This window comes from Poecile atricapillus, chromosome 6 (genome assembly GCF_030490865.1).
Source record: "Poecile atricapillus isolate bPoeAtr1 chromosome 6, bPoeAtr1.hap1, whole genome shotgun sequence".
Classification (NCBI taxonomy): Eukaryota; Metazoa; Chordata; class Aves; order Passeriformes; family Paridae; genus Poecile; species Poecile atricapillus.
The window spans coordinates 5,688,650-5,711,476 of NC_081254.1; the positions used below are offsets into that span (position 1 = coordinate 5,688,650).

General features: G+C 58.6%; 4 protein-coding genes across 10 annotated transcripts in view; 2 read left to right on the plus strand and 2 right to left on the minus strand.

Annotated features, from left to right (window-relative positions):
- Positions 1–6,969, plus strand: part of ASCC1 (activating signal cointegrator 1 complex subunit 1) — a 35,150-nt gene extending 28,181 nt beyond the window's left edge. The window contains exons 10-11 of one of the 7 annotated variants that reach the window (XR_009277837.1): positions 5,505–5,645; positions 6,212–6,969. Coding sequence is in view for 6 of the 7 variants with exons in the window: in XM_058841309.1 (XP_058697292.1) it covers positions 6,212–6,328 (117 nt within the window). In the remaining variant the exon portion in view is untranslated. The remainder of the gene's footprint in view (positions 1–5,504; positions 5,646–6,211) is intronic. The other 6 variants (XM_058841309.1, XM_058841307.1, XM_058841311.1 and 3 more) reach the window with 6 other exon arrangements.
- Positions 6,970–8,689: 1,720 nt separating this feature from the next.
- On the plus strand, positions 8,690–14,609 carry SPOCK2 (SPARC (osteonectin), cwcv and kazal like domains proteoglycan 2). Its single transcript, XM_058841339.1, has 11 exons — positions 8,690–9,287; positions 11,435–11,443; positions 11,652–11,697; positions 11,980–12,094; positions 12,177–12,279; positions 12,360–12,468; positions 12,547–12,666; positions 12,747–12,965; positions 13,585–13,647; positions 13,775–13,912; positions 13,996–14,609. Exons 1-11 carry the CDS (start codon positions 8,703–8,705, stop codon positions 14,139–14,141), a joined length of 1,653 nt encoding a protein of 550 aa, XP_058697322.1. The 5' UTR covers positions 8,690–8,702; the 3' UTR covers positions 14,142–14,609.
- A 485-nt stretch (positions 14,610–15,094) lies between these two features.
- TYSND1 (trypsin like peroxisomal matrix peptidase 1) lies at positions 15,095–17,134 on the minus strand. The gene is made up of 4 exons (XM_058841291.1): positions 16,135–17,134; positions 15,914–16,047; positions 15,648–15,833; positions 15,095–15,551 (listed from the first exon to the last, which is right to left on the minus strand). The coding sequence occupies exons 1-4, from the start codon at positions 17,106–17,108 to the stop codon at positions 15,109–15,111; spliced, it is 1,737 nt and encodes a 578-aa protein (XP_058697274.1). The 5' UTR covers positions 17,109–17,134; the 3' UTR covers positions 15,095–15,108.
- A 1,471-nt stretch (positions 17,135–18,605) lies between these two features.
- Positions 18,606–22,798, minus strand: SAR1A (secretion associated Ras related GTPase 1A). Its single transcript, XM_058841331.1, has 7 exons — positions 22,673–22,798; positions 22,256–22,330; positions 21,235–21,354; positions 20,735–20,800; positions 20,238–20,341; positions 19,628–19,759; positions 18,606–19,068 (listed from the first exon to the last, which is right to left on the minus strand). The coding sequence occupies exons 2-7, from the start codon at positions 22,311–22,313 to the stop codon at positions 18,952–18,954; spliced, it is 597 nt and encodes a 198-aa protein (XP_058697314.1). The 5' UTR covers positions 22,314–22,330; positions 22,673–22,798; the 3' UTR covers positions 18,606–18,951.
- Positions 22,799–22,827: the final 29 nt, after the last annotated feature.

Genomic DNA, 22,827 nt, shown 5'->3' on the forward strand with positions numbered 1-22,827 from the left:
CTCGGATGGACAGAGTTCCCTGGAGTTCAGCCCACTCTCTTAGAGCCCATCAGTGTTTCTGAGTGTTACTTGCACATTTCAAAATTTAATTTTTTAATAATTTTAATCTTGCCATGTTTTTGCCACTTCCTCCCATCAGTCCTTTTTGCCTGGTGCTGGTATCAGTAATCCAGCACTCTGCCAAGCAGTCAGCGCCTTCCTGTTGTGTCTGGCATGGGAACTGCGCATTGTGCTTTAGCCAGATGATTTGGAAGGGTGATTGTTCCCTGCTCTCCTCCAGTGTTTTCCATCCCAAGCTGTGGGATACAAACTTTAATTCAAATATATCATCCCTTACGAGATGGAGAAATTTCCAGGGGAGAGCGCAGAAAGTCTGCAGGCAAACAGGTTTTGTTGCTCTGTGTTGAGGCACCTCTTCAGAAACGCCGCTTAATTTTTCTCCATGCTTGTCAGCGGATGCCTGGGATTTTGTTTGTTCCTCCCCTTCCCTGGAGGGATAACAGCACCATAAAATGCTGTTTTCCAGCGGAACTCTCCCAGCTTTCCGAGCCTGTTCCCTCATTGCTCCCGATCGGGACACGCTGGGGCTGTGCTGCCTGCGGGCGAGCTGGTGAGTGTTGTCACTTTGTGCGGAGCAGCTGAAGCTGTAAAGCCTCCAGCTCCTCCAAAGCCTCCCTTTAATCTCCTGCTGGGAGCTCTCCGTGCGCTGCCGTGGGCTGCCAGACCCCGATTCCCAGCGCTGGGTTGTCTGTCAGCGTGATCCTCCTGCACGTGCTCTACCGTGGAGGCCAGCGGTGCTCAGCCTGTTCACACCCTTCCTGCATGAGACCCTGGTGTGGATGAACATCTTCCACCCAGGAGAGACAGCAGAGGAGGGATTGCTGGCGTCCCACCCTCAGCACTGACCGGGCAGAGGGAATGACAGCGAGCTCATCCACAGCCGTAGGCTCCTGGAGCTACGAGCCTCCTCCTCCCAGCCTCTCTGAAGTTGTTAATTTCTGTGTTTGTTCCAGATATGGAAAACAGGACCCTCCCTCAGCTCCCTGCCGAGGGCAGTGGGGTTTGTGAGGCGGATTGTCACAGGCTAATGACATTACACGGCGCTGCTCGCCCGCAGCGCTGAGTCACCGGGGACAGTTTTGTGCTGTTGATCTATAATAGCCCAGTCCTAAGGCACTGCTTTCTGGGGCTGGAGTTCACAGCAGAACTCCCTGCAGTCCAGGGAGGTGTGTGTGTGTTTGTGCATCCATTTCGTCCCCTTGTTAGTGGGAATTTTTAATTGGAAGGCATTGCATTGGGTTGTTGCTCCCTCGGCATTTCTGAGATTCTCAGCAGAGCTGCTTGGACTTTTTATTGATTTAGGATGGGTCTTTTTTTGGCTGACTACTGTAAACGACGTAAGGCTTTAAAAACTGATCAATAATCCTGATGGTAGTGGCAAAATCCAGGCCAAGGCAGCGTGAATACAAGCCAGAGATTACGTGAAGGAAGTTTTAAATACCTCTGACTCCCTTCCTTTCCGTGGACTTACTTCGTCCTCCCACTTCCCAATGCTTCTTCAGCCGAATCCATTAATATTTCTCATGCTTGTTGAGCCCGTGACGGGTGATTTAAAAGCCCCGGTTTGCGTTGGCACCTCCACTCTTCATAACCCAAGCTGAAACACATCGCTGCTGTCCTTATGTGGATTAGCTGTGATTTATTGCTGTTGTATTCCAGGCTGGAACACAGAGGTGCTGTCTCATTCCAGGAGGGTTGTCTGTGGGAAGCGAGCCCCCCGAGGAGGACAGCTTGACAAACACCCGCGCTTTGGAACACGACATCATTTAGGCGCCTGTTTTAACTTCTTCATTGAGGAGTCATCCTCCTCCTTGCCTCAGCAAAACCTATTTTACAGGCTTAAAAAGGGGAAGAAAATTTGGCAAAAAGGCATCCTGGGTGTGATCTGTTGCTCTGCCTTTGATAAGGAAGTTGTTGTGGTTTAAGGGTTGAAGTTTGTACGAGCGGGTTTGCAAGGAGCAAGCGGTTTGATATGTGATTCCATCTCTCCCAAAACAAGTCTCCAACCTCTTGCCTTCCTTCAGAAAGTGGTTGTCTCATCCCAAGGGAGGTCTGCTGGATAATTTGTGGGTAACTGAGGGGAACGGACCTCAGAGGGAGAAGGGTTTCCAGCATCTGAACAAAATTGTCTTAAATGGGAGAAAATGTGGTGTCAGAAATGGCAGTGGTGTTGCTGGCTTTTCCTGGCTCAGGATAAACGACTTTGGGAGGAGAAGTGGAGGAAAACTTGCTTTCTGGGAGCTACCACAGGCCTTTCATCATGTATGCTTGGACACAGTCCCCAGGACAGGAGAGGGGGAGAGAGGAGCACTTGGGCCTACGGTAGTTTGCAGGCAGACCTGTGAAATGTGGGTTATCCATCATCCAGTTCTCTTCTCTTGGGAAATCATGGCTTTTGGGGAGGGCAGTGTGGCTGTATTCTCTGCCATCCCCCACAGATCCTGGGATGCTGCTGCTGCCACTCTCCAGGCACCTGCTCTGTCCCCATGGGAGATGCAGGCATCCCTACTGAGCGTTTCCCAGCCTTTGGCTGTGGCTTGTAAGGCAGGACATATCCCTGGAGCATTTCCTTGGAGGTGCTGGGTCTGGGGTTAAAAGTTAACAGTGCTCTTTCCTTATTCTATTCTAATTCAATTTGGGAAGGCAGCAGAGAGACAGAGGGCACTTAGTCCTCTAAGTGCTATTCCCTTGATGGGAGTTAGTAGCTTGCACTGCATGCGTGGTGGTGATTCTGTAAGCTGACCTTTACCTCCATCAGGTTCATTCTCATTTATAATACTTAAAAAAGAAAAATAAAAAAAAAAAATCCCAACCTCCATCCTCTTATTTATTCCTTGGGCATCGAGGACATAAATCCTTTGGCATGTTTGGATTTATAGAATTACTGTGCTTTTGCTGAGCCTCGCGTCCCACTCCAATCAAATGACACGGCTCTGCGGGCGATTGCGTTTCTCCTCCCCTGCCTCCCTCCTGGCTGCTCCTGATCCACGTCTCCTCGTGTTCCCTGCAGCCTTTTCAGGGCAAAGTGGGCCCTTGGCAGCCGTAGGAAAGGATGGGAAGGGGAATCTGCCAATCTTCAGTTGCTTCTGAAGGGCAAGAACCTCCAGGTACCTTCTTTCCTGGTGCGGAATAAAAAACCGCTAAGATGCTTTCCCAGGAGGCATTTCATCAGCTGTGCTCCAGGGCTCCTCCGAAACCAGAGCGTTTCCGTGGTGGCTGAGGAGAGGGGGGAGTTATAAATATCTTTCTTGGCTCTGCTTGGCTTCTCCTCAAGATAAATAGAAGTGAAAGTCAAAAGCAGAGGCTTGGCTCTCTTCAGTCTCTTCCCGAGTCCCCAGGGACCGAAGTGCAGGATGCTTTCGTGATGGGAAGCCACTTCCTGGTGTCTCAGAGGTCTTGGAGGATTCCTGGTGTCTCAGAGGTCTTGGGGGATGATGTTTGAGGGGCCTCTCTCCACACTGCCTGAGGCAGGTCTCAGATGTGCAGTGATCTCCGTGCCTGGAGTCCGGTGGCTTCTGTTGTGGGAAGCCTCAGGGAGCGCAGGAGCGTCGGTGAGAAGCCGGCCTGAAACAAGAGCAGAAAAAAGTGTCTGTGGTTGTCCTCTAAATCTTGTAGCATGTTTACTCTCAGAAAGTACAGCCACATTACCAAAAATCAATAGTTCTAGCAGCGTTCCTCCCTGGGAAACACACAGCTGCTCAAACACACGGGAGGTGGTGAGTCTTATAAAAGCCAAGGGAATACAAAGTGCTTTGGTACAATGGCTTTGCTGCACTTTTAGCAGTGGACAAATGGAGGGCCCTTGACCTGGGCAGTGTCCTCTGGGGCTTCCCAGTCATCCTTCTGCTGTGAAGTGCCTGAGGCTGTGTGAGGCAAGCAGGGTTCAGGGTTTGTCTCATTAACTGATTTTGGCTTTGAAGTACGTGAGTTTAGTAAGAAAAACAGGTTGTGGTGTGCAGCAGTAACGTAAACAAAACTCTTCCTCTGGTTATTTTGTGGAAAAGTTTGACTTCTAGCGCTGCTGATGGGGTCTGGCACATCCCAGCATTTAATTTGTTTTCTTTATAGAATCCTGGGATGGTTTGTGTTGGAAAGGACCTTAAAGTGCACCTCGTTCCATCCCTCTTGTCATGGGCAGGGACACCCTAGACCAGAGTGCTCCAAGTCCCATCTAACCTGGCCTTGCACACTTCCAGGGACAGGGCAGCCACAGCTTCTCTGGGCACCCTATGCCAGGGCCTCACCACCTCAAAGGGAGGAATTTCTTCCTAATATCTGAATCCCTCTGGCAGTGGGAAGCCATTCCTCTTTGTCCCATGACTCCATGCCCTTGTCCAAAGTCCCTGTCCAGCCCCTTTGGGCACTGGAGGGGGCCCTCTTCAAACCCCAGTACTCCTTGCTTACCAGCACACCTGGGGTTAATTCTAATTCTGTTAAGAATCAAGAGAGGGGTGATTTCTGTTTTTTCCTGGATGGAGAGTGCTCTGTGATGGAAAGGAGTGACAGTGCAAGCAGCCACTGTGACAGGGACAGGTGTTAAGGTTTGGGGTGAGTGGGCACAGTGGCAGAGCACTGCAGGGAGCCCCAGAGAGCAGGAAACCATCCTTCCTTCTGAGGTCAGCCAAAACAAGAAGAGAAAGGTGACCAACCCCTTTTTACTGCCATCTCTTATTAATGAGACATTTTATCCTAAGTCCTCCAACATGAACGACGCAGGCTTTTGGGAACATAATTAATCTTTCTTGTATAAATCTTTAATTGTATGAAATGGAGTTTGTGTGGCTGTTGTCATTTCTCTTCCTCTCTTTTCCTCCTCTCCCGGTTTGAGATGCTTCCTTAGCACAGCTTCTTTTCTGCAGGCTGCTCTTCTTTAGGGCAGTGACCCTGTGGAGCCACCACTCACAGTGTCCCTTGAGGCCACGCTGCTGCCCCGGGGTCTCTTGCTCTGCCCCAAGACAGGCAGGGAATCACTTTCCCTATTGCACTTTTCCTTTGTGGAGTGACAGCAAACCCAGGAATTGTCCTGAAAGAAAACTAGCTGGTCTCCTCCAAGGGGAAAAAAAAGGGTATTTACAAAATAGAATACTCTTGGGAGAACCAACAAAAGAGCAGTTGTGCCCAAATCAGTGCCAGGCAGAGCCAAATGCCTCTTTGGAGGAGGTGAAGTGCAGCCTTTCAGATGCTAAGTAGTTATTTGGGATTTCAGTCATTGCCTCTATGGAGGAATTGATGCACCATTGGCTCCAGGAGGATTAACGTTGTTGGCTTTCCTTCTTGCCTTCTGTAAGGGCAGGAAGGGCTGTGGGACTGTCTCAAGCCCACGCCTGCAGGGACAGATAGAAAATTGAATAGGAGACAGATGGAATGGACATTTTGGAGATCTCCAAGGTGGGGAGAAGTCGTTGCTCAGGTTCTCAGTGACTCACAGCTCTCCTGTTAAACAGAGCTTCCAAATTAGCATCTCCACCGAGAAGCTTTTCCTGAGGCACAGCTGATGTTCCCAGGTACAGCAATTTCCTGCTGCTTAATGGAACGGGAGGAGCACTTTACGCTTGGACACGATGCTTTTCCAGCAATAACTTCTTGTAAGAAATTCTGATGTCATTTTTTTTTGGTCTGCTTCGTGGATTGGATTAATGGGCAAGGGACACACCCCCCGGGCGCCGGAGTTGGCTTGCTTTCCTTAATTTGCACTCAAGTCTTTGCCGAACAAAGATGGATTTGTTGAACAAAGCGGGGTCAGTGCTGGGATGAGGAGCCTTGTGCCTCCAGCCTGCTAGTTTGAATTAGGACTCAGCTGTAGCTGGGAAGTCCTGCATCCTGTGGCCTGGATCAGTGCAAACCTGCTGGCCTCAAGCCTTGTTCCTGCAGAGCCTGCCACCTTGAGAGCCACCTGGGGATGCAGTGAACAGCCTCCCCATGCTCCCTCAAAACAGGGGAGGTTTGAGCAGCTGCTGCTGTAGATAAAAAGAGTTCAAGCGCAGTCTTTAGTGGGAAAAATAACGTAAAGAACATTTTCATTTAAAGGCAAAACCAATCTGTGAGTAGAGGCTTTTGACAGGGCCAGCTCCTGTGAGAGAGCCGTGGGCTGGCTGCAGGCTCCATTCCTCTGGTGCCCTTCAAGTGGTTTTTTTTTTCTTCTTCTTTTCAGCTCTTCGAGAACTTCCACTTCGGGGAGGTGCAGCTGGACTCGGTGCGTCTCTCCCAGAGGTTCTCCTCGGATGCCTCTGGCTACTACGCAACATCTGGGCAGCTGTGCTTCTCTTGAGGCAGCCCTGTCTGCGTGATCCTTCAGTGAAAGGTTTTATAGGACGTGAATCTTCAGTGGGAACCTGGGAGCTCCAAGCTGGGATTCCTCCAAAGCATGGGAACCATGGCATTTCCCTGCTGCTTTTCCCACTGCCCTCTCCTTGGGGGTTGCCAGGGTTCTTCCTCCTCCCTTCCCCAAAATGTCACAAAGTTGCCTCTGGTATCTGTGCACTGCTGGTTTTCCAAGAAAACAACTAGAACTGGGGCTTTTGGGGCATCACTGATGTTTAAATGTGGCTTTTTTTTTTTCATAAGAAGGAAGTTTGTTCTTAAAATAAGTATTTAAAATCCAGGAGAGCTTCCCGGAGCACGATTTAACGATATTGAGGTCAGGCATTGCTTTGGATCTCCAGCAGCGTGCCTGTGTGATGTAGATCTCCAAATAAATTAATTCCCTTCAAAAGCAAAGTGTTTATCTCCTGTTGCATTGATAGTTTCTGTAATTAAACTTCCAGCACAGCACATAACTATGATAATAAGAAGGCATCGATGGTTAGAGCTCTTTCCAGTGACCGTTTCGGAGCGTGTCAAAAAACATATGCCTTGTAGGTGGTTTCTCCATTAAAAGCAGCACCAAGCTCTTTGATTCCATTGTGAATCCTTCAGAGATCTCAAGACAACGTTGTTTTTTCCTGTAAATTTCCACATTTGGTAAAAATAGCGACACAGGATTTCAATTTGCCCTAGGATGAACACTTTGAAAACTGGAAGGTGCTGGTGCTTGGCTGTTTTATAACAAAACAGGTGCTGCTGCCCATTCCTAGTTGCTTCTGTGGATATGGAATCATGCTGTGTTAGAGGTGGAAAGTGTCTCAGCCAGGTGCTCCAGCAGAACCCACACATCCTAGTGATCATTCCTAAGAGGTCTTCACCCCATTTCTCACCTCCAGAGTGAGCTGGCTGTTTGGCCATGCACAAACAGCAGTGGGAGTCGTTCAGGAATTGGGATTGCTTTTGGTTTTGCCCCCCAAATGTGGTGCTGTTTATGTTTCACAGACCAAATTGCCTGTCTGCTTTCAAGCCTGCACATCAGGCAATCAAATCATCTGTGCTTTTGCTGGGTGCCCTTGCTTGTACCCAGCTACAACCGTTGGGTTGCTTGTGTCCTTTTCCTTGGCGTCAGAACGCCTTTGTGCTCTCCGAAAGCCGCCTTCCAAACGGTTCCCTCGGGGAGCAGAGCACCAGCACACGCTCACAGGGAGGTGCTGAGAGCACTTAACACCGGTTGCTGTCATCTTTCCGCCAGCCTCAAGAGGTACTTGGAAAATCTCTTTGGAACAGACCCGGGAGCTGCTCACGCAGCCACCAGGAAAGGGGAGATGCACCTTGGGAAGCTTCTGCCTGACGAGTTTTTAACAGCTCTCACCGAGAAGCTGAGGCAAACACGGGTTTTTGACAATGGGAGCGTGCTCCTCCTCTTGCCACTTGTGTAAACGTGTTTTAGTGACAATTCTTTAGGAAGCTGGTTGAATTTCGCTGGTAAGCAGCTTACCCCGCTGCTCTAGCCTGGCACAGCAAAATTCATTTCACACCTTCTTCTCCAGGCAGAATTAAGGATTCTGATCTTTTCCCTGTCATCACTGGGGTTTGCTGGCAGTTATCCTTCCCATCCTGAGTGTCCTGGCAGGGGGAGGAGAAGCTGGATGTGTGCTGTGGCATCCCCAGCTGAAGCTGTGAAGGAGCTGCAGCTGGGGTGAGTTGTTACTTGTTGCTTACCCTGATTTCCCCCGGCTGAGAAGAGGGGAAAATCCAAAAGCAGAACCTTGGGAAAGGGGTGGGATTTTTCCCTGGAGCCCTAAGATGCTGTGCTGGGATGGCTGAGGAATGGGGACCGCAGTGTGAACATCGCAGGGAGAGGGGTTGGAGGATGGGAGATGCAGGGATATGGCAGGGACGAGGGGCTGTGGGATTGGGGTGCAGTAGGGACTGGGAATGCAGGATGGGGTACACAGAGATGTGGAAGGAATGGGAGATGCACGATGGATGGTAAGGATGAGGGATGTGGGATGACTGGTGCTGGATGGGGGATGTGAAATGGGCACCTAGCAGGGACCAGGGATGCTGGATGAAGGATGTAGGACAGAGATCTGGCAGGGATGTGGGATGAGAACATTCTGGGGACCAAGAGATGCGGGACATTGGGTGTGGGGTGGAGACTGGGTGGGGGCCAAGGATGCAGGATGGAGGATGGAAAATGGAGATGTGATGGGGATGGAGGATGGGGACACGGTGTGGACCAGGGATGAGGGGTGCAGGATAGGGGTGTGACAGTGGATGCAGGATGGGGGATGTGGAATGGAGACCGGATAGAGACCAGGAATGCAGAACAGAGGATGCGGGAAGGGGGTGTGTCAGGGAATGGAGAATGGGGAATGCAGGATGGGGACGCGGTAGTGCAGGACGAGGACTTCAGGATGGGGGTGTGGCGGGGGATGCGGGATGAGAGACGCGGGACAGGTTCAGGTCAGGGACGGGGGTGCAGGATGGGGACAGAAGCGGGACCGGTGTTGCGGCCGTGCCGTGCCGGCGGCTCCCCCGCCCCGGTGCCGGCGCGCAGGTGCGGCGGGCGCGGCGGAGGCCCCGCCCCGGCCCTCCCGCCGGTGCCGCCCGGTGCCGCCCCGCGGCCGCACTCGCCGGCGGCGCCTCCCCGTGCGCACCGCACCGCTCCGCACCGCGCCCGCTCCCCCCGGCGCTGCGGCAGCATGCGGGGCTGCGGCGGGCGCCGCGCCCTGCTGGCCCTGCTGGCCCTGCTCCTGCCCGCCGCTGCCGCCGGCCCCGGGCCCGCCGCCGGCCCCGCCACCGGCCCCGGGCCCGCCGCGGCGGGGGAGAGCCCCGGCAATTTCATGGAGGACGAGCAGTGGCTCTCGTCCATCTCCCAGTACGGCGGCAGGATCAAGCACTGGAACCGATTCCGAGACGTGAGTCCGCGCCGGCAGCGGGGCGGGGGAGACGGGACGCGCTGCCGGGCACCGGGAGCCCCCTCCCCGCACTCCCCGCCCCGCCGCTGCGGCTGCCGCAGAGCGACCCTCCCCGGCCCCGGCCCCGGCCCCGGCCCCGGCCCCGGCCCCGGCCCCATCGCGGGCGCCCGGGGATGCTCGGCGGTGCCCGCATCCCGCCGCGGCCGTGGGCGGCTGCCGGCCCCGGTACCCGGGGGATGCTCACCGGCTCCGGCAGCGCCGCCGCCTCCCTGCCCGTCGCCAAAGCTGCGTGGCTTATGCCAGTGTCTCCGTGGCCAGGGCTTGATGCCAAAGCGACCCTCTCCGGTGACCGGGGGTGCTGTCCCCTGCACCCTCTCCCCGTGCCCCACACGGGGGTGCAGGCAGGGCCCGCCCGCCCATTGCGGGGGCTGCGCCGTGGCCTGAAAGCCTCGGTGCCAGCCCAGTCCATGTCAGGGTACGAGCATCCCCCGGGCTCCAGCTCCCCCGAGCCCCGCGGGGTGTCCCCGGAGCCCCGCGCGGTGCCGCAGCCGCGGCCGGAGCTGCCTCCGCGGGCTGGTGACCCCTGGGGATGTGGGGGACGCGAGGCAGGGAGGATGAGGATGCAGGCACTGCTGGAGGAGCGCCGGCACACCTGGCACACCGGGCTCAGGATGCTGTCACCCCTTGCGAACAGCCTCGATGGCATTTAGCTCCAGCCTTTAATTTTATGGGGCAGTCGGGGTTTTTCCTGGGCTCGTTTTACACCTCCAGCTCGTGTCCTCCGGGGTGGGGGACACGGTGCTGCAGCCTCATCCCACCTGCGGCAGCCGGGAGGGGAGGGGGCAGACCCCGAGCCTCCCCACCCCACCCCGAGCCAGCCCCTCTGGTCTTTGTTCAGATGCACACTCGGGTTCACCTTGGCAGCGAGGATGGGATGGATGGATTGGATTGATGGATGGATGGACGGACAGATGGCAGCAAGGGAGATATACTCACCGCAGGGCAGGGCGGGGGGCACCATCCCCGAAATAAAGCAGTTAGGGTGGCAGAGCACGGGTGAGGGTGCAAAGGTGTAAATTCCTCCCCCTGGAGACCCCTGCCCGCAACACCCCCGCTGGCCAACGCCAGCACTGGGCACCTGGGACCTGGGATGGCTGCGGCTGCTCGAGGGGAGCACTTGTGGACGTGCACTGAGCATCCCCGGGGGGTTCAGGGCCGAGGGATCCCCATCCCCATCCCGGGGCGCTGGCAGCACACGTGGGGCCCACCCTGCTGTGGCACGGCTGCCGAGCTGGGGGGGCTGCAGCCCTGCTGGCGGTTAGCTTGGATTAATAAGCAAATCCATGGATTTGTGGGGTTTTCGACTGAGCAGCACCGCTGGGGGGATGCACGGGGAGGAGGCCGGCGGCCGCAGGGAGCTGTCGGGCGCCGCAGTGTTACCAATCACGGCACGGGAACGCGGCTATCGATTGCGGTGCAAACACGGCCGTGCTGGAGCGAGACATCCCCTCCAGAGCTGCCTCCCGTGCCGCTGCTTCCAGCTGCCATCCCAAACCCTGCCCACCTTCCCCGGGGCGGCAGGGATGCTCCTGCTTTATCGCAAAGCCCACCCCGGAGCATCCCGTGGGGAGGGCGATGCTGCCTGCCGGGAGGGTTTGAGTCCCTGCTACTCCCCCACACCCCAGGGATGCTTTCGAGGTCCTGTGGCAGCAGTTCTGCCTCCCCAGACAGCGACATCCATCTTGGCCCACTCCTTCTGGGCTCACGATTGAAGAATCTGGGTGGCAGCACCACGGGGATCCCCTGAGGTCCTCACTGGGCTCCCAAGTGAGGCATGGGATCATCCTCCACCCGATGCCATTTCGGCTTTCCCAGCTGGCCGATGGGGGAAGGCTTTATCCTGTGAAAAGGCTCTCCAGGATTACAGGTCTAGAGCCAGAGAAGGGTGAGCACGTTGGTGGTCGGTGCCAGTGATATCCAGGGCTGGTGGCGAGAGCTTTGGGCACTGGCAGCTCGGGGTGCCCTGTCGCTGTGGCTTGGGGCCGGGAGCAGGGCTTCAGGCTCTCCCAGAGCTCACGGTGGGCACTCTCTCTCTCTCTTTCTCTTTTCTCGGTGCCGGCTGGGCCATCTCGCTGCCGTGCTGCCAGGAGGTGGAGGTGAGCCTCGAGGGGCTACCGAGGGGGTGACACCCCGCTTGTGGGGGGAGGCTGTCCCCCGTCCCTGCCTCCCGCTGTGGGGGTGCCCAGGGGGTGTGAGCAGCGGGAGCCTCTCCGGGCCGGTGGCTCCGAGCCGGGTGATGGCACGCCTGGCCCGGTGTCGCCTCCCCCGCCACCTGCGCTCACGCGGGCTCTCCCCAATTCGCAGGATGACTACATCAAGAGCTGGGAGGACAACCAGCCCGGGGATGAAGGTACCGCTGAGATGGGTTCGGGATGAGGCACAGTGGGCTCGGTGCCAGCCAATATGATGGGGGTGGGGGGGGTCGCGCTCTCTGCTTGCACCCCCCGGGCTTTTCCCTTCCGGCTGGGAGCGCTGGTGGGGTCCGAGCGAGCCGGGAAGCAGCAGCTGGTGCCGAGGCGGCTGCCCAGCTGCGGCCTGAATGGCGCTTTGTGCCGGGCCGGCTGCTGGCCAGCGCTGCCGGGGCTCCCCTGGGGCGTCCCCGCCTGCCCCAGTCCCCGCTCTGTCCCCCCAGCCCTGGACACCACCAAGGACCCCTGCCAGAAGGTGAAGTGCAGCCGGCACAAGGTGTGCGTGGCGCAGGGCTACCAGCGCGCCATGTGCATCAGCCGCAAGAAGCTGGAGCACAGGTAGGAGCTCGGCGGCTCCGGGGCCGGCAGGAGGGAGGGGGGAGCCGGGGCGGAGGGCTCAGCATCCTCTCGCCCCGTGCAGGATCAAGCCGCTGGGCCCCAAGGCGCACGGGGGCTGCAAGCCCTGCCACGCCGCCCCGGTGGCTGCCGTCTGCGGCTCCGACGGCCACACCTACAGCTCGGCGGTAAGGACAGCGGCGGCAGCCGCGGGGACGGGGCCCCGTGGCCCGTGGCCCCCCGCCGACGTCCCGCTGCCGCCCCGCAGTGCAAGCTGGAGCAGCAGGCGTGCCTGGCCAGCAAGCAGCTGACGGTGCGCTGCGAGGGGCAGTGCCCCTGCCCGACCCCGCATAGCCCCGCCGGCGACACCAAACAAGGTGAGTGGGGTGCGGGGCAGCGGGGGGACTGTCCCCGAGCTCTGTCCGGCCTGACGCTGCCCCGCTGGACCCCTCCAGAACTGTGCACCGGGCAGGATCTGGCCGACCTGGGTGACCGCCTGCGCGACTGGTTCCAGCTGCTGCGTGAGAACGCCAAGCAGAACGGCTCCGGAGGGCTCCCCGCCAGCCCCACCACCGGTACGTGTGTCCCCAACGCAGGGAGGGGACGTGGGGTGCTGTCCCTGCGGGGGCCCCACGGGCTTCATCCTGCCCTGCAGCGCTGGAGAGGAGCGTGGCAGCCACCTGCAAGGAGGCGGTGGGGTGGATGTTTGCCCGGCTGGACACCAGCGGGGATCTCTTCCTGGAGGCGGCCGAGCTGGCCGCCATCAACTTGGACAAGTACGAGGTGTGCATCCGCGCCTTCTTCAACTCCTGCGACACCTCCAAGGACGGCCGAGTCTCTGCTCCCGAGTGGTGCTTCTGCTTCTGGAGGGAAAGTGCGTCGGGGCAGGAGGATGCATGCCATGGGTTGGGGAATGCACGCTGTGGGATTGGGATTGTACATCATGGGGGATCCGTGCTGTGGGACTGGGGGGTGGGGGATGTTCATCCTGGGACTGGAGTGAGTGGGGGATGTACATTTTGGGATTGGAGTGGGGATGTACATCATGGGGCCATAAGGAACCCATGCAGTGGGTTAGCATGTGTGGGGGAGGGATGTACATCATGGGGGGGATTATGTCATGGGGATTATGTCATGTGGGTTTGGGGTGTCGGTGGGATGTTTGCCTTAAGGGGAGAGGTGCACCAGGGGGTTTGGGGGTGCGGGGAGGAGTGCTGTGGGTCATGGGGATGCACATCTTGGGTGAAGTGGGATACCCACGATGAAGCTGGGGGGATGTACTCCCTGGGCAGGGGTGGGAACACACTGTGGGGAATGCAGGCTGTGGGGTCTGGGGGGGATGTACTCCATGGTGCTATGGAATTCTGGGGGATGCACACCACCAAAGGGATGAATGCCGCGGGTTTGGGGGTGCACACTGTGTGGGGTGAGAGGTTCCCCGCCATGGGGGGGCTGCATGCCCACCCTAAGAGCAGCGTGTGGCATTGCTGCAGAGCCGCCCTGTCTCAGGGAGCTGGAGAAGATCCAGATCCAAGAAGCAACCAAAAAAAAGCTGGGTGAGTGGGGCATCCCAGGGCCCTTTCCCCCAGCAGTGCCAGATCGGGATGAGGACGGGGAGCTCCCAGAGGAGCTTTGGCACTGCACGTCTTCGTGGGGGGGTGGGGGGCCATCGCTTCCCCGCAGGCACCTTCATCCCCAGCTGCGATGAGGATGGCTACTACCGGCGGGCACAGTGCGAGCCGGGCGGTGGCGAGTGCTGGTGCGTGGACCAGCACGGGGCCGAGCTGACGGGCACCCGCGGCCACGGCAGCCCCGACTGCGGTGAGAGCTGCGGGGAGCGCCCGCCTGGGGACGGTGCAGTGACCCCAGGACCGGCCCTGAACCTCTGTCCCTCGCCCCCACAGATGAAGCAACGGGATTTTCCGGCGACTTCGGGAGCAGCGTGGGCTGGGAGGACGAGGAGGAGAAGGAGCCGGAGGAAGCGGGCGAGGAAGGCGAGGAAGAGGAGGGCGAAGCGGGCGAGGGCGACGACGGCGGCTACATCTGGTAGAAGAGCAGGAGAGCCCGGTGGGCGGCACGGCCGGGAGGCAGCCCCCCAGCTGGGGGTCCCCGTGAGCCCCCCGCTGCCGGTGTGGCATAGGGTGGGTGCTCCCCCCTCCGGTCCCGTGTGGGATGGGGCAATGGGGCACTCGCCCGGGGAGGGGGCGAGTGGGGCGTGGGGGGCCGCTCTTGTGCAAATTTGAGCTTTTTTTTTTTTTTTTTTTTTTTTTTGGGTAGAGCCTTGTAGGCCTAGTGTGCTGCTGCGTGGTCTTCAACCGGGCAAATGGCGCTAATAAAAGTGGGAAAAAAAAAAAAGGAAAAAAACAAAAAAAAACCCCCCCAAATCAACAAACCCCCTTATAGATAAGCTGCCCCTCCCCTTCCTCCCCGCATCCCCCCTCATGTTGTGCTTGCGTGGCTGCCCCGGCCCCCGGCGTTGTGTAGCGGCTGTGAAATAAATACCCCGTGCTGTGTCAAACACTCGCCCGCCCGTTCCTCCCCCTGGCACCCCCCGTGCCTCCCCTGCACCCAGCGGCCTTGCAGGGGTGTCCTGGGGACGGGGTGGTGCTGCTGCTGTGCCCTCCTGTGCGTGGGCACTGCTGGGCTGTGGGTAGGGGTAGGAGTGCCCCCCTGCCAGTGCCCTGGCTTTGGTTCCTGAATTCGGCTGCCATGAAGCTGGAACTGGACTCCCTCCCCAGGGATATGTCCCCTCCCCAGCTCCTGACCCTCTCCAGGACCCCAAACGAACCCCCTTTCCACAGGGTCTGAAGTGGTAGAAGGATTCAGAACTGCCCTCCCTCCCCATGCTTTACCCCAACCCCAAATGAGACCCAAACCCAATCCTATCCCTGACCCAGAATATCCCTAACAGGGCCAGCCTGCTCCCCACAACCCAACCCATGCCCTAGTGAGGGCCTCCACCACACCCTCTGCAGCCACTCAGCACCACGGAACACCAGGGCCTCGACTCACAGCATTTATGGCCCCAGGGAGAAAAATAAAACAATAATACAGACCCCAAACCTCCCCAGTTTGGGGCCGTCAGCAGCTGTCAAAGGCACTGTGCCATACCCCCTGCCCCAGGGGGTGGTGTCCAGGTGCTTGGGCCCCCACACCACCGGGGCTGAGGAGAGGTTGTGGCAGCTCCATCCGCAGCACCTCGGTCCCTGGTACCTCGGTCCCTGGCACACGCCCCCCACCTGGGGGGGCTCAGAGCTTGCTGGGGGGTCCCGGCCGCTGCTGGAGCTGCCAAGTCGCCCGCACCCCTCAGCCACCCGGTTGAGCTCAGCGAAGGCGTGGGGGTCGCCGGTGCGGCGGTAGCGCGCGACGAGGGGCTGCAGGACGGTGATGGGGATGCAGAAGTTGAGGTGGGGGTAGGTGGCTCCCGCACCGGTGTCCCGCGTGTTGCTGGCCACGATGCCTGGCGGGGAGGGAGCGATGCCCACGTCACTGGGACCGGCCGGGGAACACCCATGGGACCCACAATTACCCCCGGGGAGGGAGAGCCCTGGCTCACCCATGAGGCATCCGCTGCGGGAGGACACGAGGGGGCCGCCGCTGGAGCCCCCGTGGACAGCACAGGTGGTTTGCAGCATGACAGGGCGCCCGGCCACCGCCACCACGGCCGAGAGGACCCCGGCTGTCACCGAGGGGCCGCACGCCGGCCCCAAAGCCCCGTAGCCCACTACGCTCACCTCTTCTCCTGGGATGGGAGAGGCGGGAGGTGGGTGCAAGGGGGCGAGGCAGCCCCTACCCCAACCCCCGTGTCCCGCCATTGCTTACCGGGGACGAAGGTGTCGGCCAGGCACGGCGGGACAAAGCCGGGCACGCTCTCCTCCAGCTCCACCACGGCCACGTCGAAGGGAGACGACTCCTCGGTGGCAAACACCACACGTCCCCTGAGCACGGCGGCATCCCTGAGGACACGGTTAACGAGATGTCAAACCGTGGGACACGCAGGGTGGGGGGATTAAGGTGGGAGGGAGAGGCACAACCGCACTCACTGGCCGGGGCCCGCTGCCGCTGTCACATGGAGCGGGGCTCTGGCCTCCACGACGTGCCGGCAGGTGAGGAGCATCCTCGGGGCCAGCAGCACCCCGGAGCCCCAGGTCGCCCCGCACTCCACCAGCGCCGTCCAGCCCAGGGGGTCCTGCCCGCTGCTCGCCGGCACCGCGGCCACCCAGGCCGGCACCGGCGGCACCACGATGCCGGCTTCGCCCAGGACAGCGGCGCTGCTGCGCAGGATGGCGGCGAGCGAGCAGAGCAGCGTCAGCCCGACCCACTCGGCGCCCTTCCAGCAGAAGGAGGCGGCGATCACGGCCACCACGCGGGGCCCGTCGGGCGAGGGCACGAAGGCGGCGCCGCCCTCGGTGCCGGGCAGGCAGCGGGCATCGGTGAGCACCAGGGCGTTCTCCTCGCCCGCCAGGTTGCTGACCACCCCCCGGCTCAGCGTGTTGAGGAAGAGCTCGGGGCACAGGTCTCCGAAGGGGGAGCCGCAGGCCAGCAGCGCCTGCCCCTTGCGCAGGCAGCCGGCGCTGGCCCGCGCCGCCCAGCCGCCCTCGGCCGCGTCCAGCCCGGGCACCCGCAGCCAGGCGAACCAGGGCAGCGCCCGCGGCTCGGTGCCCTCCTCCTCCTGGGCCCCGAACCGCCACCGCTCCGCCCGCCCGAGGCCGCGCTCCAGCGCCCGCCGGAACGCCGCGCACGGCACCAGCGCCAGCAGCCGCGCATCGAGCTCCCGCAGCCCGCCGGCCTCGGCGCCCAGCACCACGCTGAGGCGCGGGCACGGCCGCAGCGCGGCGGGCGGCAGCGCTGCGGGCCGTGCCCAGGCGGCGGAGCCGGCGCGCAGGAACGGGGCGAAGACGGCGGCGTGGCAGAGCACGAGCGCGGGGCGGCGGCACAGCACCAGCCCGCTGCAGCCGCCATTGCCGCCGCCCGCGCCCCTCAGCCGCACCGCGCAGCACGGCGGCGCCGCCGCCATCACCGCCGCCGCGCCCCGCCCCCGGACCCGCCCCGCGCGCCCATTGGCTGGGGACGCCCCCCGCGCCCTCCCCATTGGCTGGGGCGGGGCGCGCACGTGGCGGACACGCCCCCACGGGGCCCTCACGGGGGGTGCGCGGCCCCCGGCCCGGCCCCGCTGCCCCGGCAGCCCCGGCCCAGCCCCGGCCCCGCTGCCCCCATCAGGGATCCCTCGTTCGGAGCCGTCCCTCGGCCCCTGCTTCCCGGGGAGAATCAAGACCGTCGCGCCCACCGCCGCTCTCGGTCCCAGCGCTTGCCCTCAGTCGGCACAAGCCCCCACTTCCCCGGTACCCTCGGCCCGGACACCCCACGGCCACGCTCGCTTCACCCGCAGCACAAAACGAGTACTCAACCTTTATTTCCAACAGAGGCACCCGGACTGGGAAAATCCCTCTGGGGGATATAAAATCCCCTGAACACCGGGAGTCAGAGCCGAAGCCCCAGCTCCCCTTTCCCCCCCAGCCCCTTCCCGGCTGTCTGGAGCTCGGTGTGGTTTCCTTACACCAGGAGCAAAGGCCCTGCAAGCCATGAGCCCTCCCTGGTTGCCAGCCCAGAGACAAGCGGCTCTTTCATCCTACCTCGGTTTCCCTCACCGGCTGCACCATGCAGGCCACAGAACCATGGAATCATTGAATATCCTGAGCTGGAAGCGACAGGGATTGAGTCCAGCTCCTGGCCCTGCACAGGACAGCCCCAAGAATCCCACCCTGTGCCTGAGAATGGTGTCCAAATGCTTCTGGAACTCTGTGGCTGGTGTTCTGACGGCCCCAAGGCCCAGCAAACACCAAGCCAGACTGACGCTCGTTGCCCCTTCGGAGGAGAACAACATGTCTTTATTGAACTGAAAATGAGTGCCAGACAGCAATGAAACTTCAGACAAAAAAAAAAAAAAAAAGTCCGTTGAGAGTATAAAAGAAACCGGTTTAGTCTACATTAATCACCTCATGATATGCAAATGTCAAACACTTCCATGCTACAACAACCGAAACAGCTCCGTGGTTCTTACTGCGATGGCGTGGCCAGAGAATCCTCGACGGAGGGTCTGGCCTGAGGGAGAACCAGGCAGCCCCTTCCCACTGGACACCACCCCCAACACCTGCAGCAGGTGCTCCTCCCCAACTAGGAAAAAAAAAATAATAAAAATAATCCCTGTAAACTAAAGAAGCTGGGATTGCACACCTCAGTCCCAACGGCACCTCGCCGTCGTCGGTCAGCGTGACACAGCACAGCCACCCTACAGCTCAGTTAAGCCCAAATGCTATGTTTATTGAGGACTTCTAATATCGTGATACCTTGGTTCAGTAATTTGTGAAATACCTAAATACCGTTAAATATATTTTTAAAAAACCCTAAACCAGACTCTGGACTAAACAAGATGAACTTTAAACTAAAAAGTTAGAAGGGACGCCATTTACATTAACACTTTCTTTAAAAAATATAATTGCTTTTTCCTTTTCTGTTTTTCGTTTGTTTGTTTGTTTGTTTTGAAGTCAATTAACCACAGTGGTGAGACGTGCTCTCTTTTTCAGCTGTTACACTGCAGCGTGCAGAGTTTGGCCTTCCCAGACTGGAGCAGCCCCGCTGTCACCGAACTGGCAGGGACAACTCAGGAACGGCGCTGCCTCCCCGCCGCGTGGAAAAGAGTGGTGTCACCACTGTGCCATAAGGGCAGCCGGAAAACCAGGAGTCTCTTGGACAATGCCAGTATGCACTTGGAAAGCCTTCCATGTTCTAATAGAAAAGTCCATAGGAAGCTGTGAACAGGATCAGTCCAGAGGAGTAAAACTCTCGTGTCCGTGCCAGCATCAGTCAATGTACTGCGATAGCCAGCGGAAGCCCTCACCGTAGCCTTGCCTCTTGAGCACGCTGCACATGAACACCTCCATGGGGCGAGCATTCAGGTCCTTCAGTGGCACATTTCCCTGGGGAAATCCAAACAGGAGTCACATCTGCACCCCTGGTGCCCTCAGGGGAGCCACAGCCATCCAGGGGAGCTCCTCTCGCAGCCCCCTGTGTGAGGACTGCATTTTGGACAATCCCAGCAGCCTCAAAACTTCCCAAGGGCATCACCAGAGTTTTGGGTTACACGGGACCTTAAAGATGACCTCATTCCACCCCATTGCCAGGTCCCACTATCCCAGGTTGCTCCAAGGCCTGTCCCACCTGGCCTTGAACACTTCCAGGGATGGGGCAGCTACAGCTTCTCTGGGCACCCTGTGCCAGGCACTCACCAACCTCAAAGGGAAGAACCTCTTCCCAATTTCCCATGTGAACCTTCCCTCTGGCAGTAGAAGCCAGTCCCTCTTGTGCCACCACTCCATGGCTTTTAAACAGTCTCCCTCTTGTAGGCTCCCTTCAGGCACATCATCATCATTATTACTGATTGACCTTGGCCAATTAGTGGACAAATTCCCTCGATCTGCAAGGAAGCCGGCAAGCTCTCCCTGCCCGTGACAATCCAAGATTTGGATGCCTCCCTACCTTTCCTGTGGTCTGTCCATAGAGCCCAAAGATCTCCCGCAGTTTCTCCTCGCTGATGGCCTCTGGTCTGTCGATTTTGTTTCCCAAGATAAGGATTGGCACGTTGGATATTGTCTCATCTGTCATTAATGCCTGCATGCAAGAGCCAACAAGAGTTGAGCAGAGAGGTGGAAAAAGGAGCTGTTGCCTGAAGAAAATGGTTTTGCTTAAGCTCTGTGACCAACAAGGGCTTGTTTTTGGGGCTTCCATACTCCTGTGGAAGACTCACAGAATCTCTGAGGCTGGAAAATCCCTCCCAGCCCATGGAGTCCAAGCTGTGCCCGATCCCCACCTTGTCCCCAGCCCAGAGCACTGAGTGCCACGTCCAGCCCTTCCTTGGACACCTCCAGACATGGGGGCTCCAAACCTCCCTGGGCAGCCCCTGCCAAGGCCTGAGCTCCTTTTCCATGGAAAAATTCTTCCTGGTGTCCAACCTAAGCCTCCCCTGAACTCAGGTGCCCGTGGTCAACCCAGAGTAAAGACATCCAGGCTCCTCCAGCTCTGGCAGAGATGGCTGTTATTTATAATTGAGCTGATCAGAGGTCTTGAGAAGGGAAAGAAGTGTATTTACATTAAGCTCAACTTTGGATTCCATAAGCCGTGAGTGATCTGCACAGTCCACCAGGAAGACAATCCCATTGATGGCAGGCAGGTAGTTTTTCCAAACCCGGCGAGCTGGAAAACACAAAGGACAAACGTGGCCCTGTGAAATCTCCAGACAGGGAAAACTCCACCAAACCTCAGCAACCATGGCTGCCTTTTTAGCCAGGGTGTCTTCCTTCCAATAGTTTTGTGTATAAAAGGGCAAAAACCCCTGTGTTTTAAACTTCTAGAAAGAGCAGAATTAAAAATTCATCAGTTATTCAAACTAAATTATATTGGAGTCTTCCACAGCTAAAAATACTTCAGGCAGCAGAGCACGAACTGGCAGCATTTCCTCCCAAGGAATCCCACAGCCAGGAGGTCGCTTCCATGTGTTGTTCCATAAATAAATCCAGGCAAAAAATAATTAGGCACAGCTAATTGCTGACGCTCGTCAGGATCAATCTTTGCTCATTTCTTCCTTACCTTGTTCATGTCCACCCAGATCAAAAGTCGTGAAGGTCATTCCAGCAATCGTCAGCTCCTCTGATGCTGAAATGGGAAACAGACTGGGATTCAGGAAAACAAGGAAGTTGTGATGGACAGAATTTCTCAGGCATTCATGCTGGCATCACACACTATCCTCCAATAAGGAATTCCCTCAGCTTCCTGTGGAATTCTGAAACAAATCACGAGCAGCACTTCCCACTGAAGCTTTTTAACCTGCAATTATTATCCCTTATTATGCTTTTCATTAGGAAAATCTTCCCCTTCTATTAACTGAGCCACACCAATCGGGCATTTCTAGAGAGGAAAACACAGATCCACTTCAGCTTTGGGAACCACAGTGCAGCTGCAACCACAGCTCAGGTTTCAAGATCCTCAAATCCCCCAGGCAGAGCTGCCACCAAGGTGTCTTCCTGCACCGTGTCCCCAAAATTCCAGAGGAAAAGCCACGCCGGGAGGCTTTTCCCAGGGAGACTTACTGGGATGTAGCGTGGGGACGTGCTGACCCAGCCTGTCATCTTTGAGCATGTGCAGCAGAGTGGTTTTCCCAGCGTTATCCAACCCCAGGAACACCAGCTTTCCAGACTTCTTGTACAAACCTGCGAGGAGAAGGAACAAAGCAAGAGGAAAACTCCAGCGGGCTCATCCGGAGCCGGAACGCCGCGCTGCCGCCGCTGTTTTTTTGGGGAAGCTCTTTCCCAGAGCTCTGCTGCCACCTGTACACATTTCCAGCATGGACACGGGGCAGCAGGGAAAACACACACAGCTCCAACAGGCTTTTTCCAAGGCATGTTTACAGCAATGGACATTTCCTAAGCTAGCATTTCCCCTGAGTATTCCATTCCTTCCTCCGGTCCATCCCCACAGCAGAGGACAGCGTGCAGAAGATTATCATGGATCAACCTGTCTCCCCAAAAGATGTGAAAACTGAACAAACTCATAAAAGAGAGCAGCGAGTCGTCCAGGAAAAAGTGCAAAGCAGGGAACAGGGCGTTGTTTCCTTGGCATAAACTGATTTTTTTGTCCTGTCTGCCACGGGAAAGCTCCAAAAGGTTTCCAACGGGGCTTTTCCTCACCCCGTGCCTCTCACCCTCCTTTCAAGAGGTGATCAGGAGAACGGGCACCCCATCCTCCAGCAAGGAGTTCCACTGGAATCCAGGACTCTGGGAGGAGGATGAGGAGGATGGGGTTCCCTCCCTGGCCAGGCAGCACCTCTGTCTGGGGCTGGAGAGGCCCTGGGCGCCAGCCCAGCTGCTCGCAGGCTTCTAAAGGGCAAGAGAAACACCTGAGTGGGAGCCCAACGCCTCCAAATACTCTCAAAGTTTCTCTGCACCCGTGTAAAAGCCCCTTTATCGAAACGCAGCTTCCTCACCAGACTCTGCACTGCTGCACACCACCTTAATCCCCGACTTTTATGGGATACTGGCAGTGGGAGAAGCCAAAGCGACCCAGAGGGGGCTGCCAGGGGCTGCTGAGGCACGGAGGGAGCCGCGGCATTACCTAGGAACTGCAAGACGCTGCTGAAGCCGTTGTAGAGCCATTCGAAGATGAAAGACATCTCTGGAAATAAAATGCCTGCGGGGGACAAAACCCAAACCCCGAATTACGGAGCGTCGGTGCTAAAAGGGAGCGGCGCTCAGGGGGTCCGGGAAGGGGGGATCGGGGGTCTCGGGGACGGGGGCAGCGGGGGCGAAGGGGGCCGGGGGTGAGAGGAGACAGGGGACGAGGGGCCGCGGGGCTGAGGGGGACCGGCCTCAAGGGCGGGCGGCGAGGCCTGGCCCCCGCCCCGCCCCCGCTCTGCCTGCGTGTCACCCCCCGCGCCGCCGCAGCCCCTCGCCCGGGCCTGCCAGGCTCCCGCCGCCCCGCCGAGCATCCCGCCGGGCCCGGCCGGTCCACGCGGCCACCCCCGCCGCTCACCCCCGGCTGCCCCCGGGCCGCCGCCGCCGCCGCCACCGAGTCCCGTCCGCGGCCGCCGCCAGCGCCCCGCCGGAAACGCGTCAGCGCGCGCCCCGCCCGCTTCCGGCCCCGCTGGCCCCGCGCGGCACCGGGAGCCGCGGGTTCGAGACCCGGCC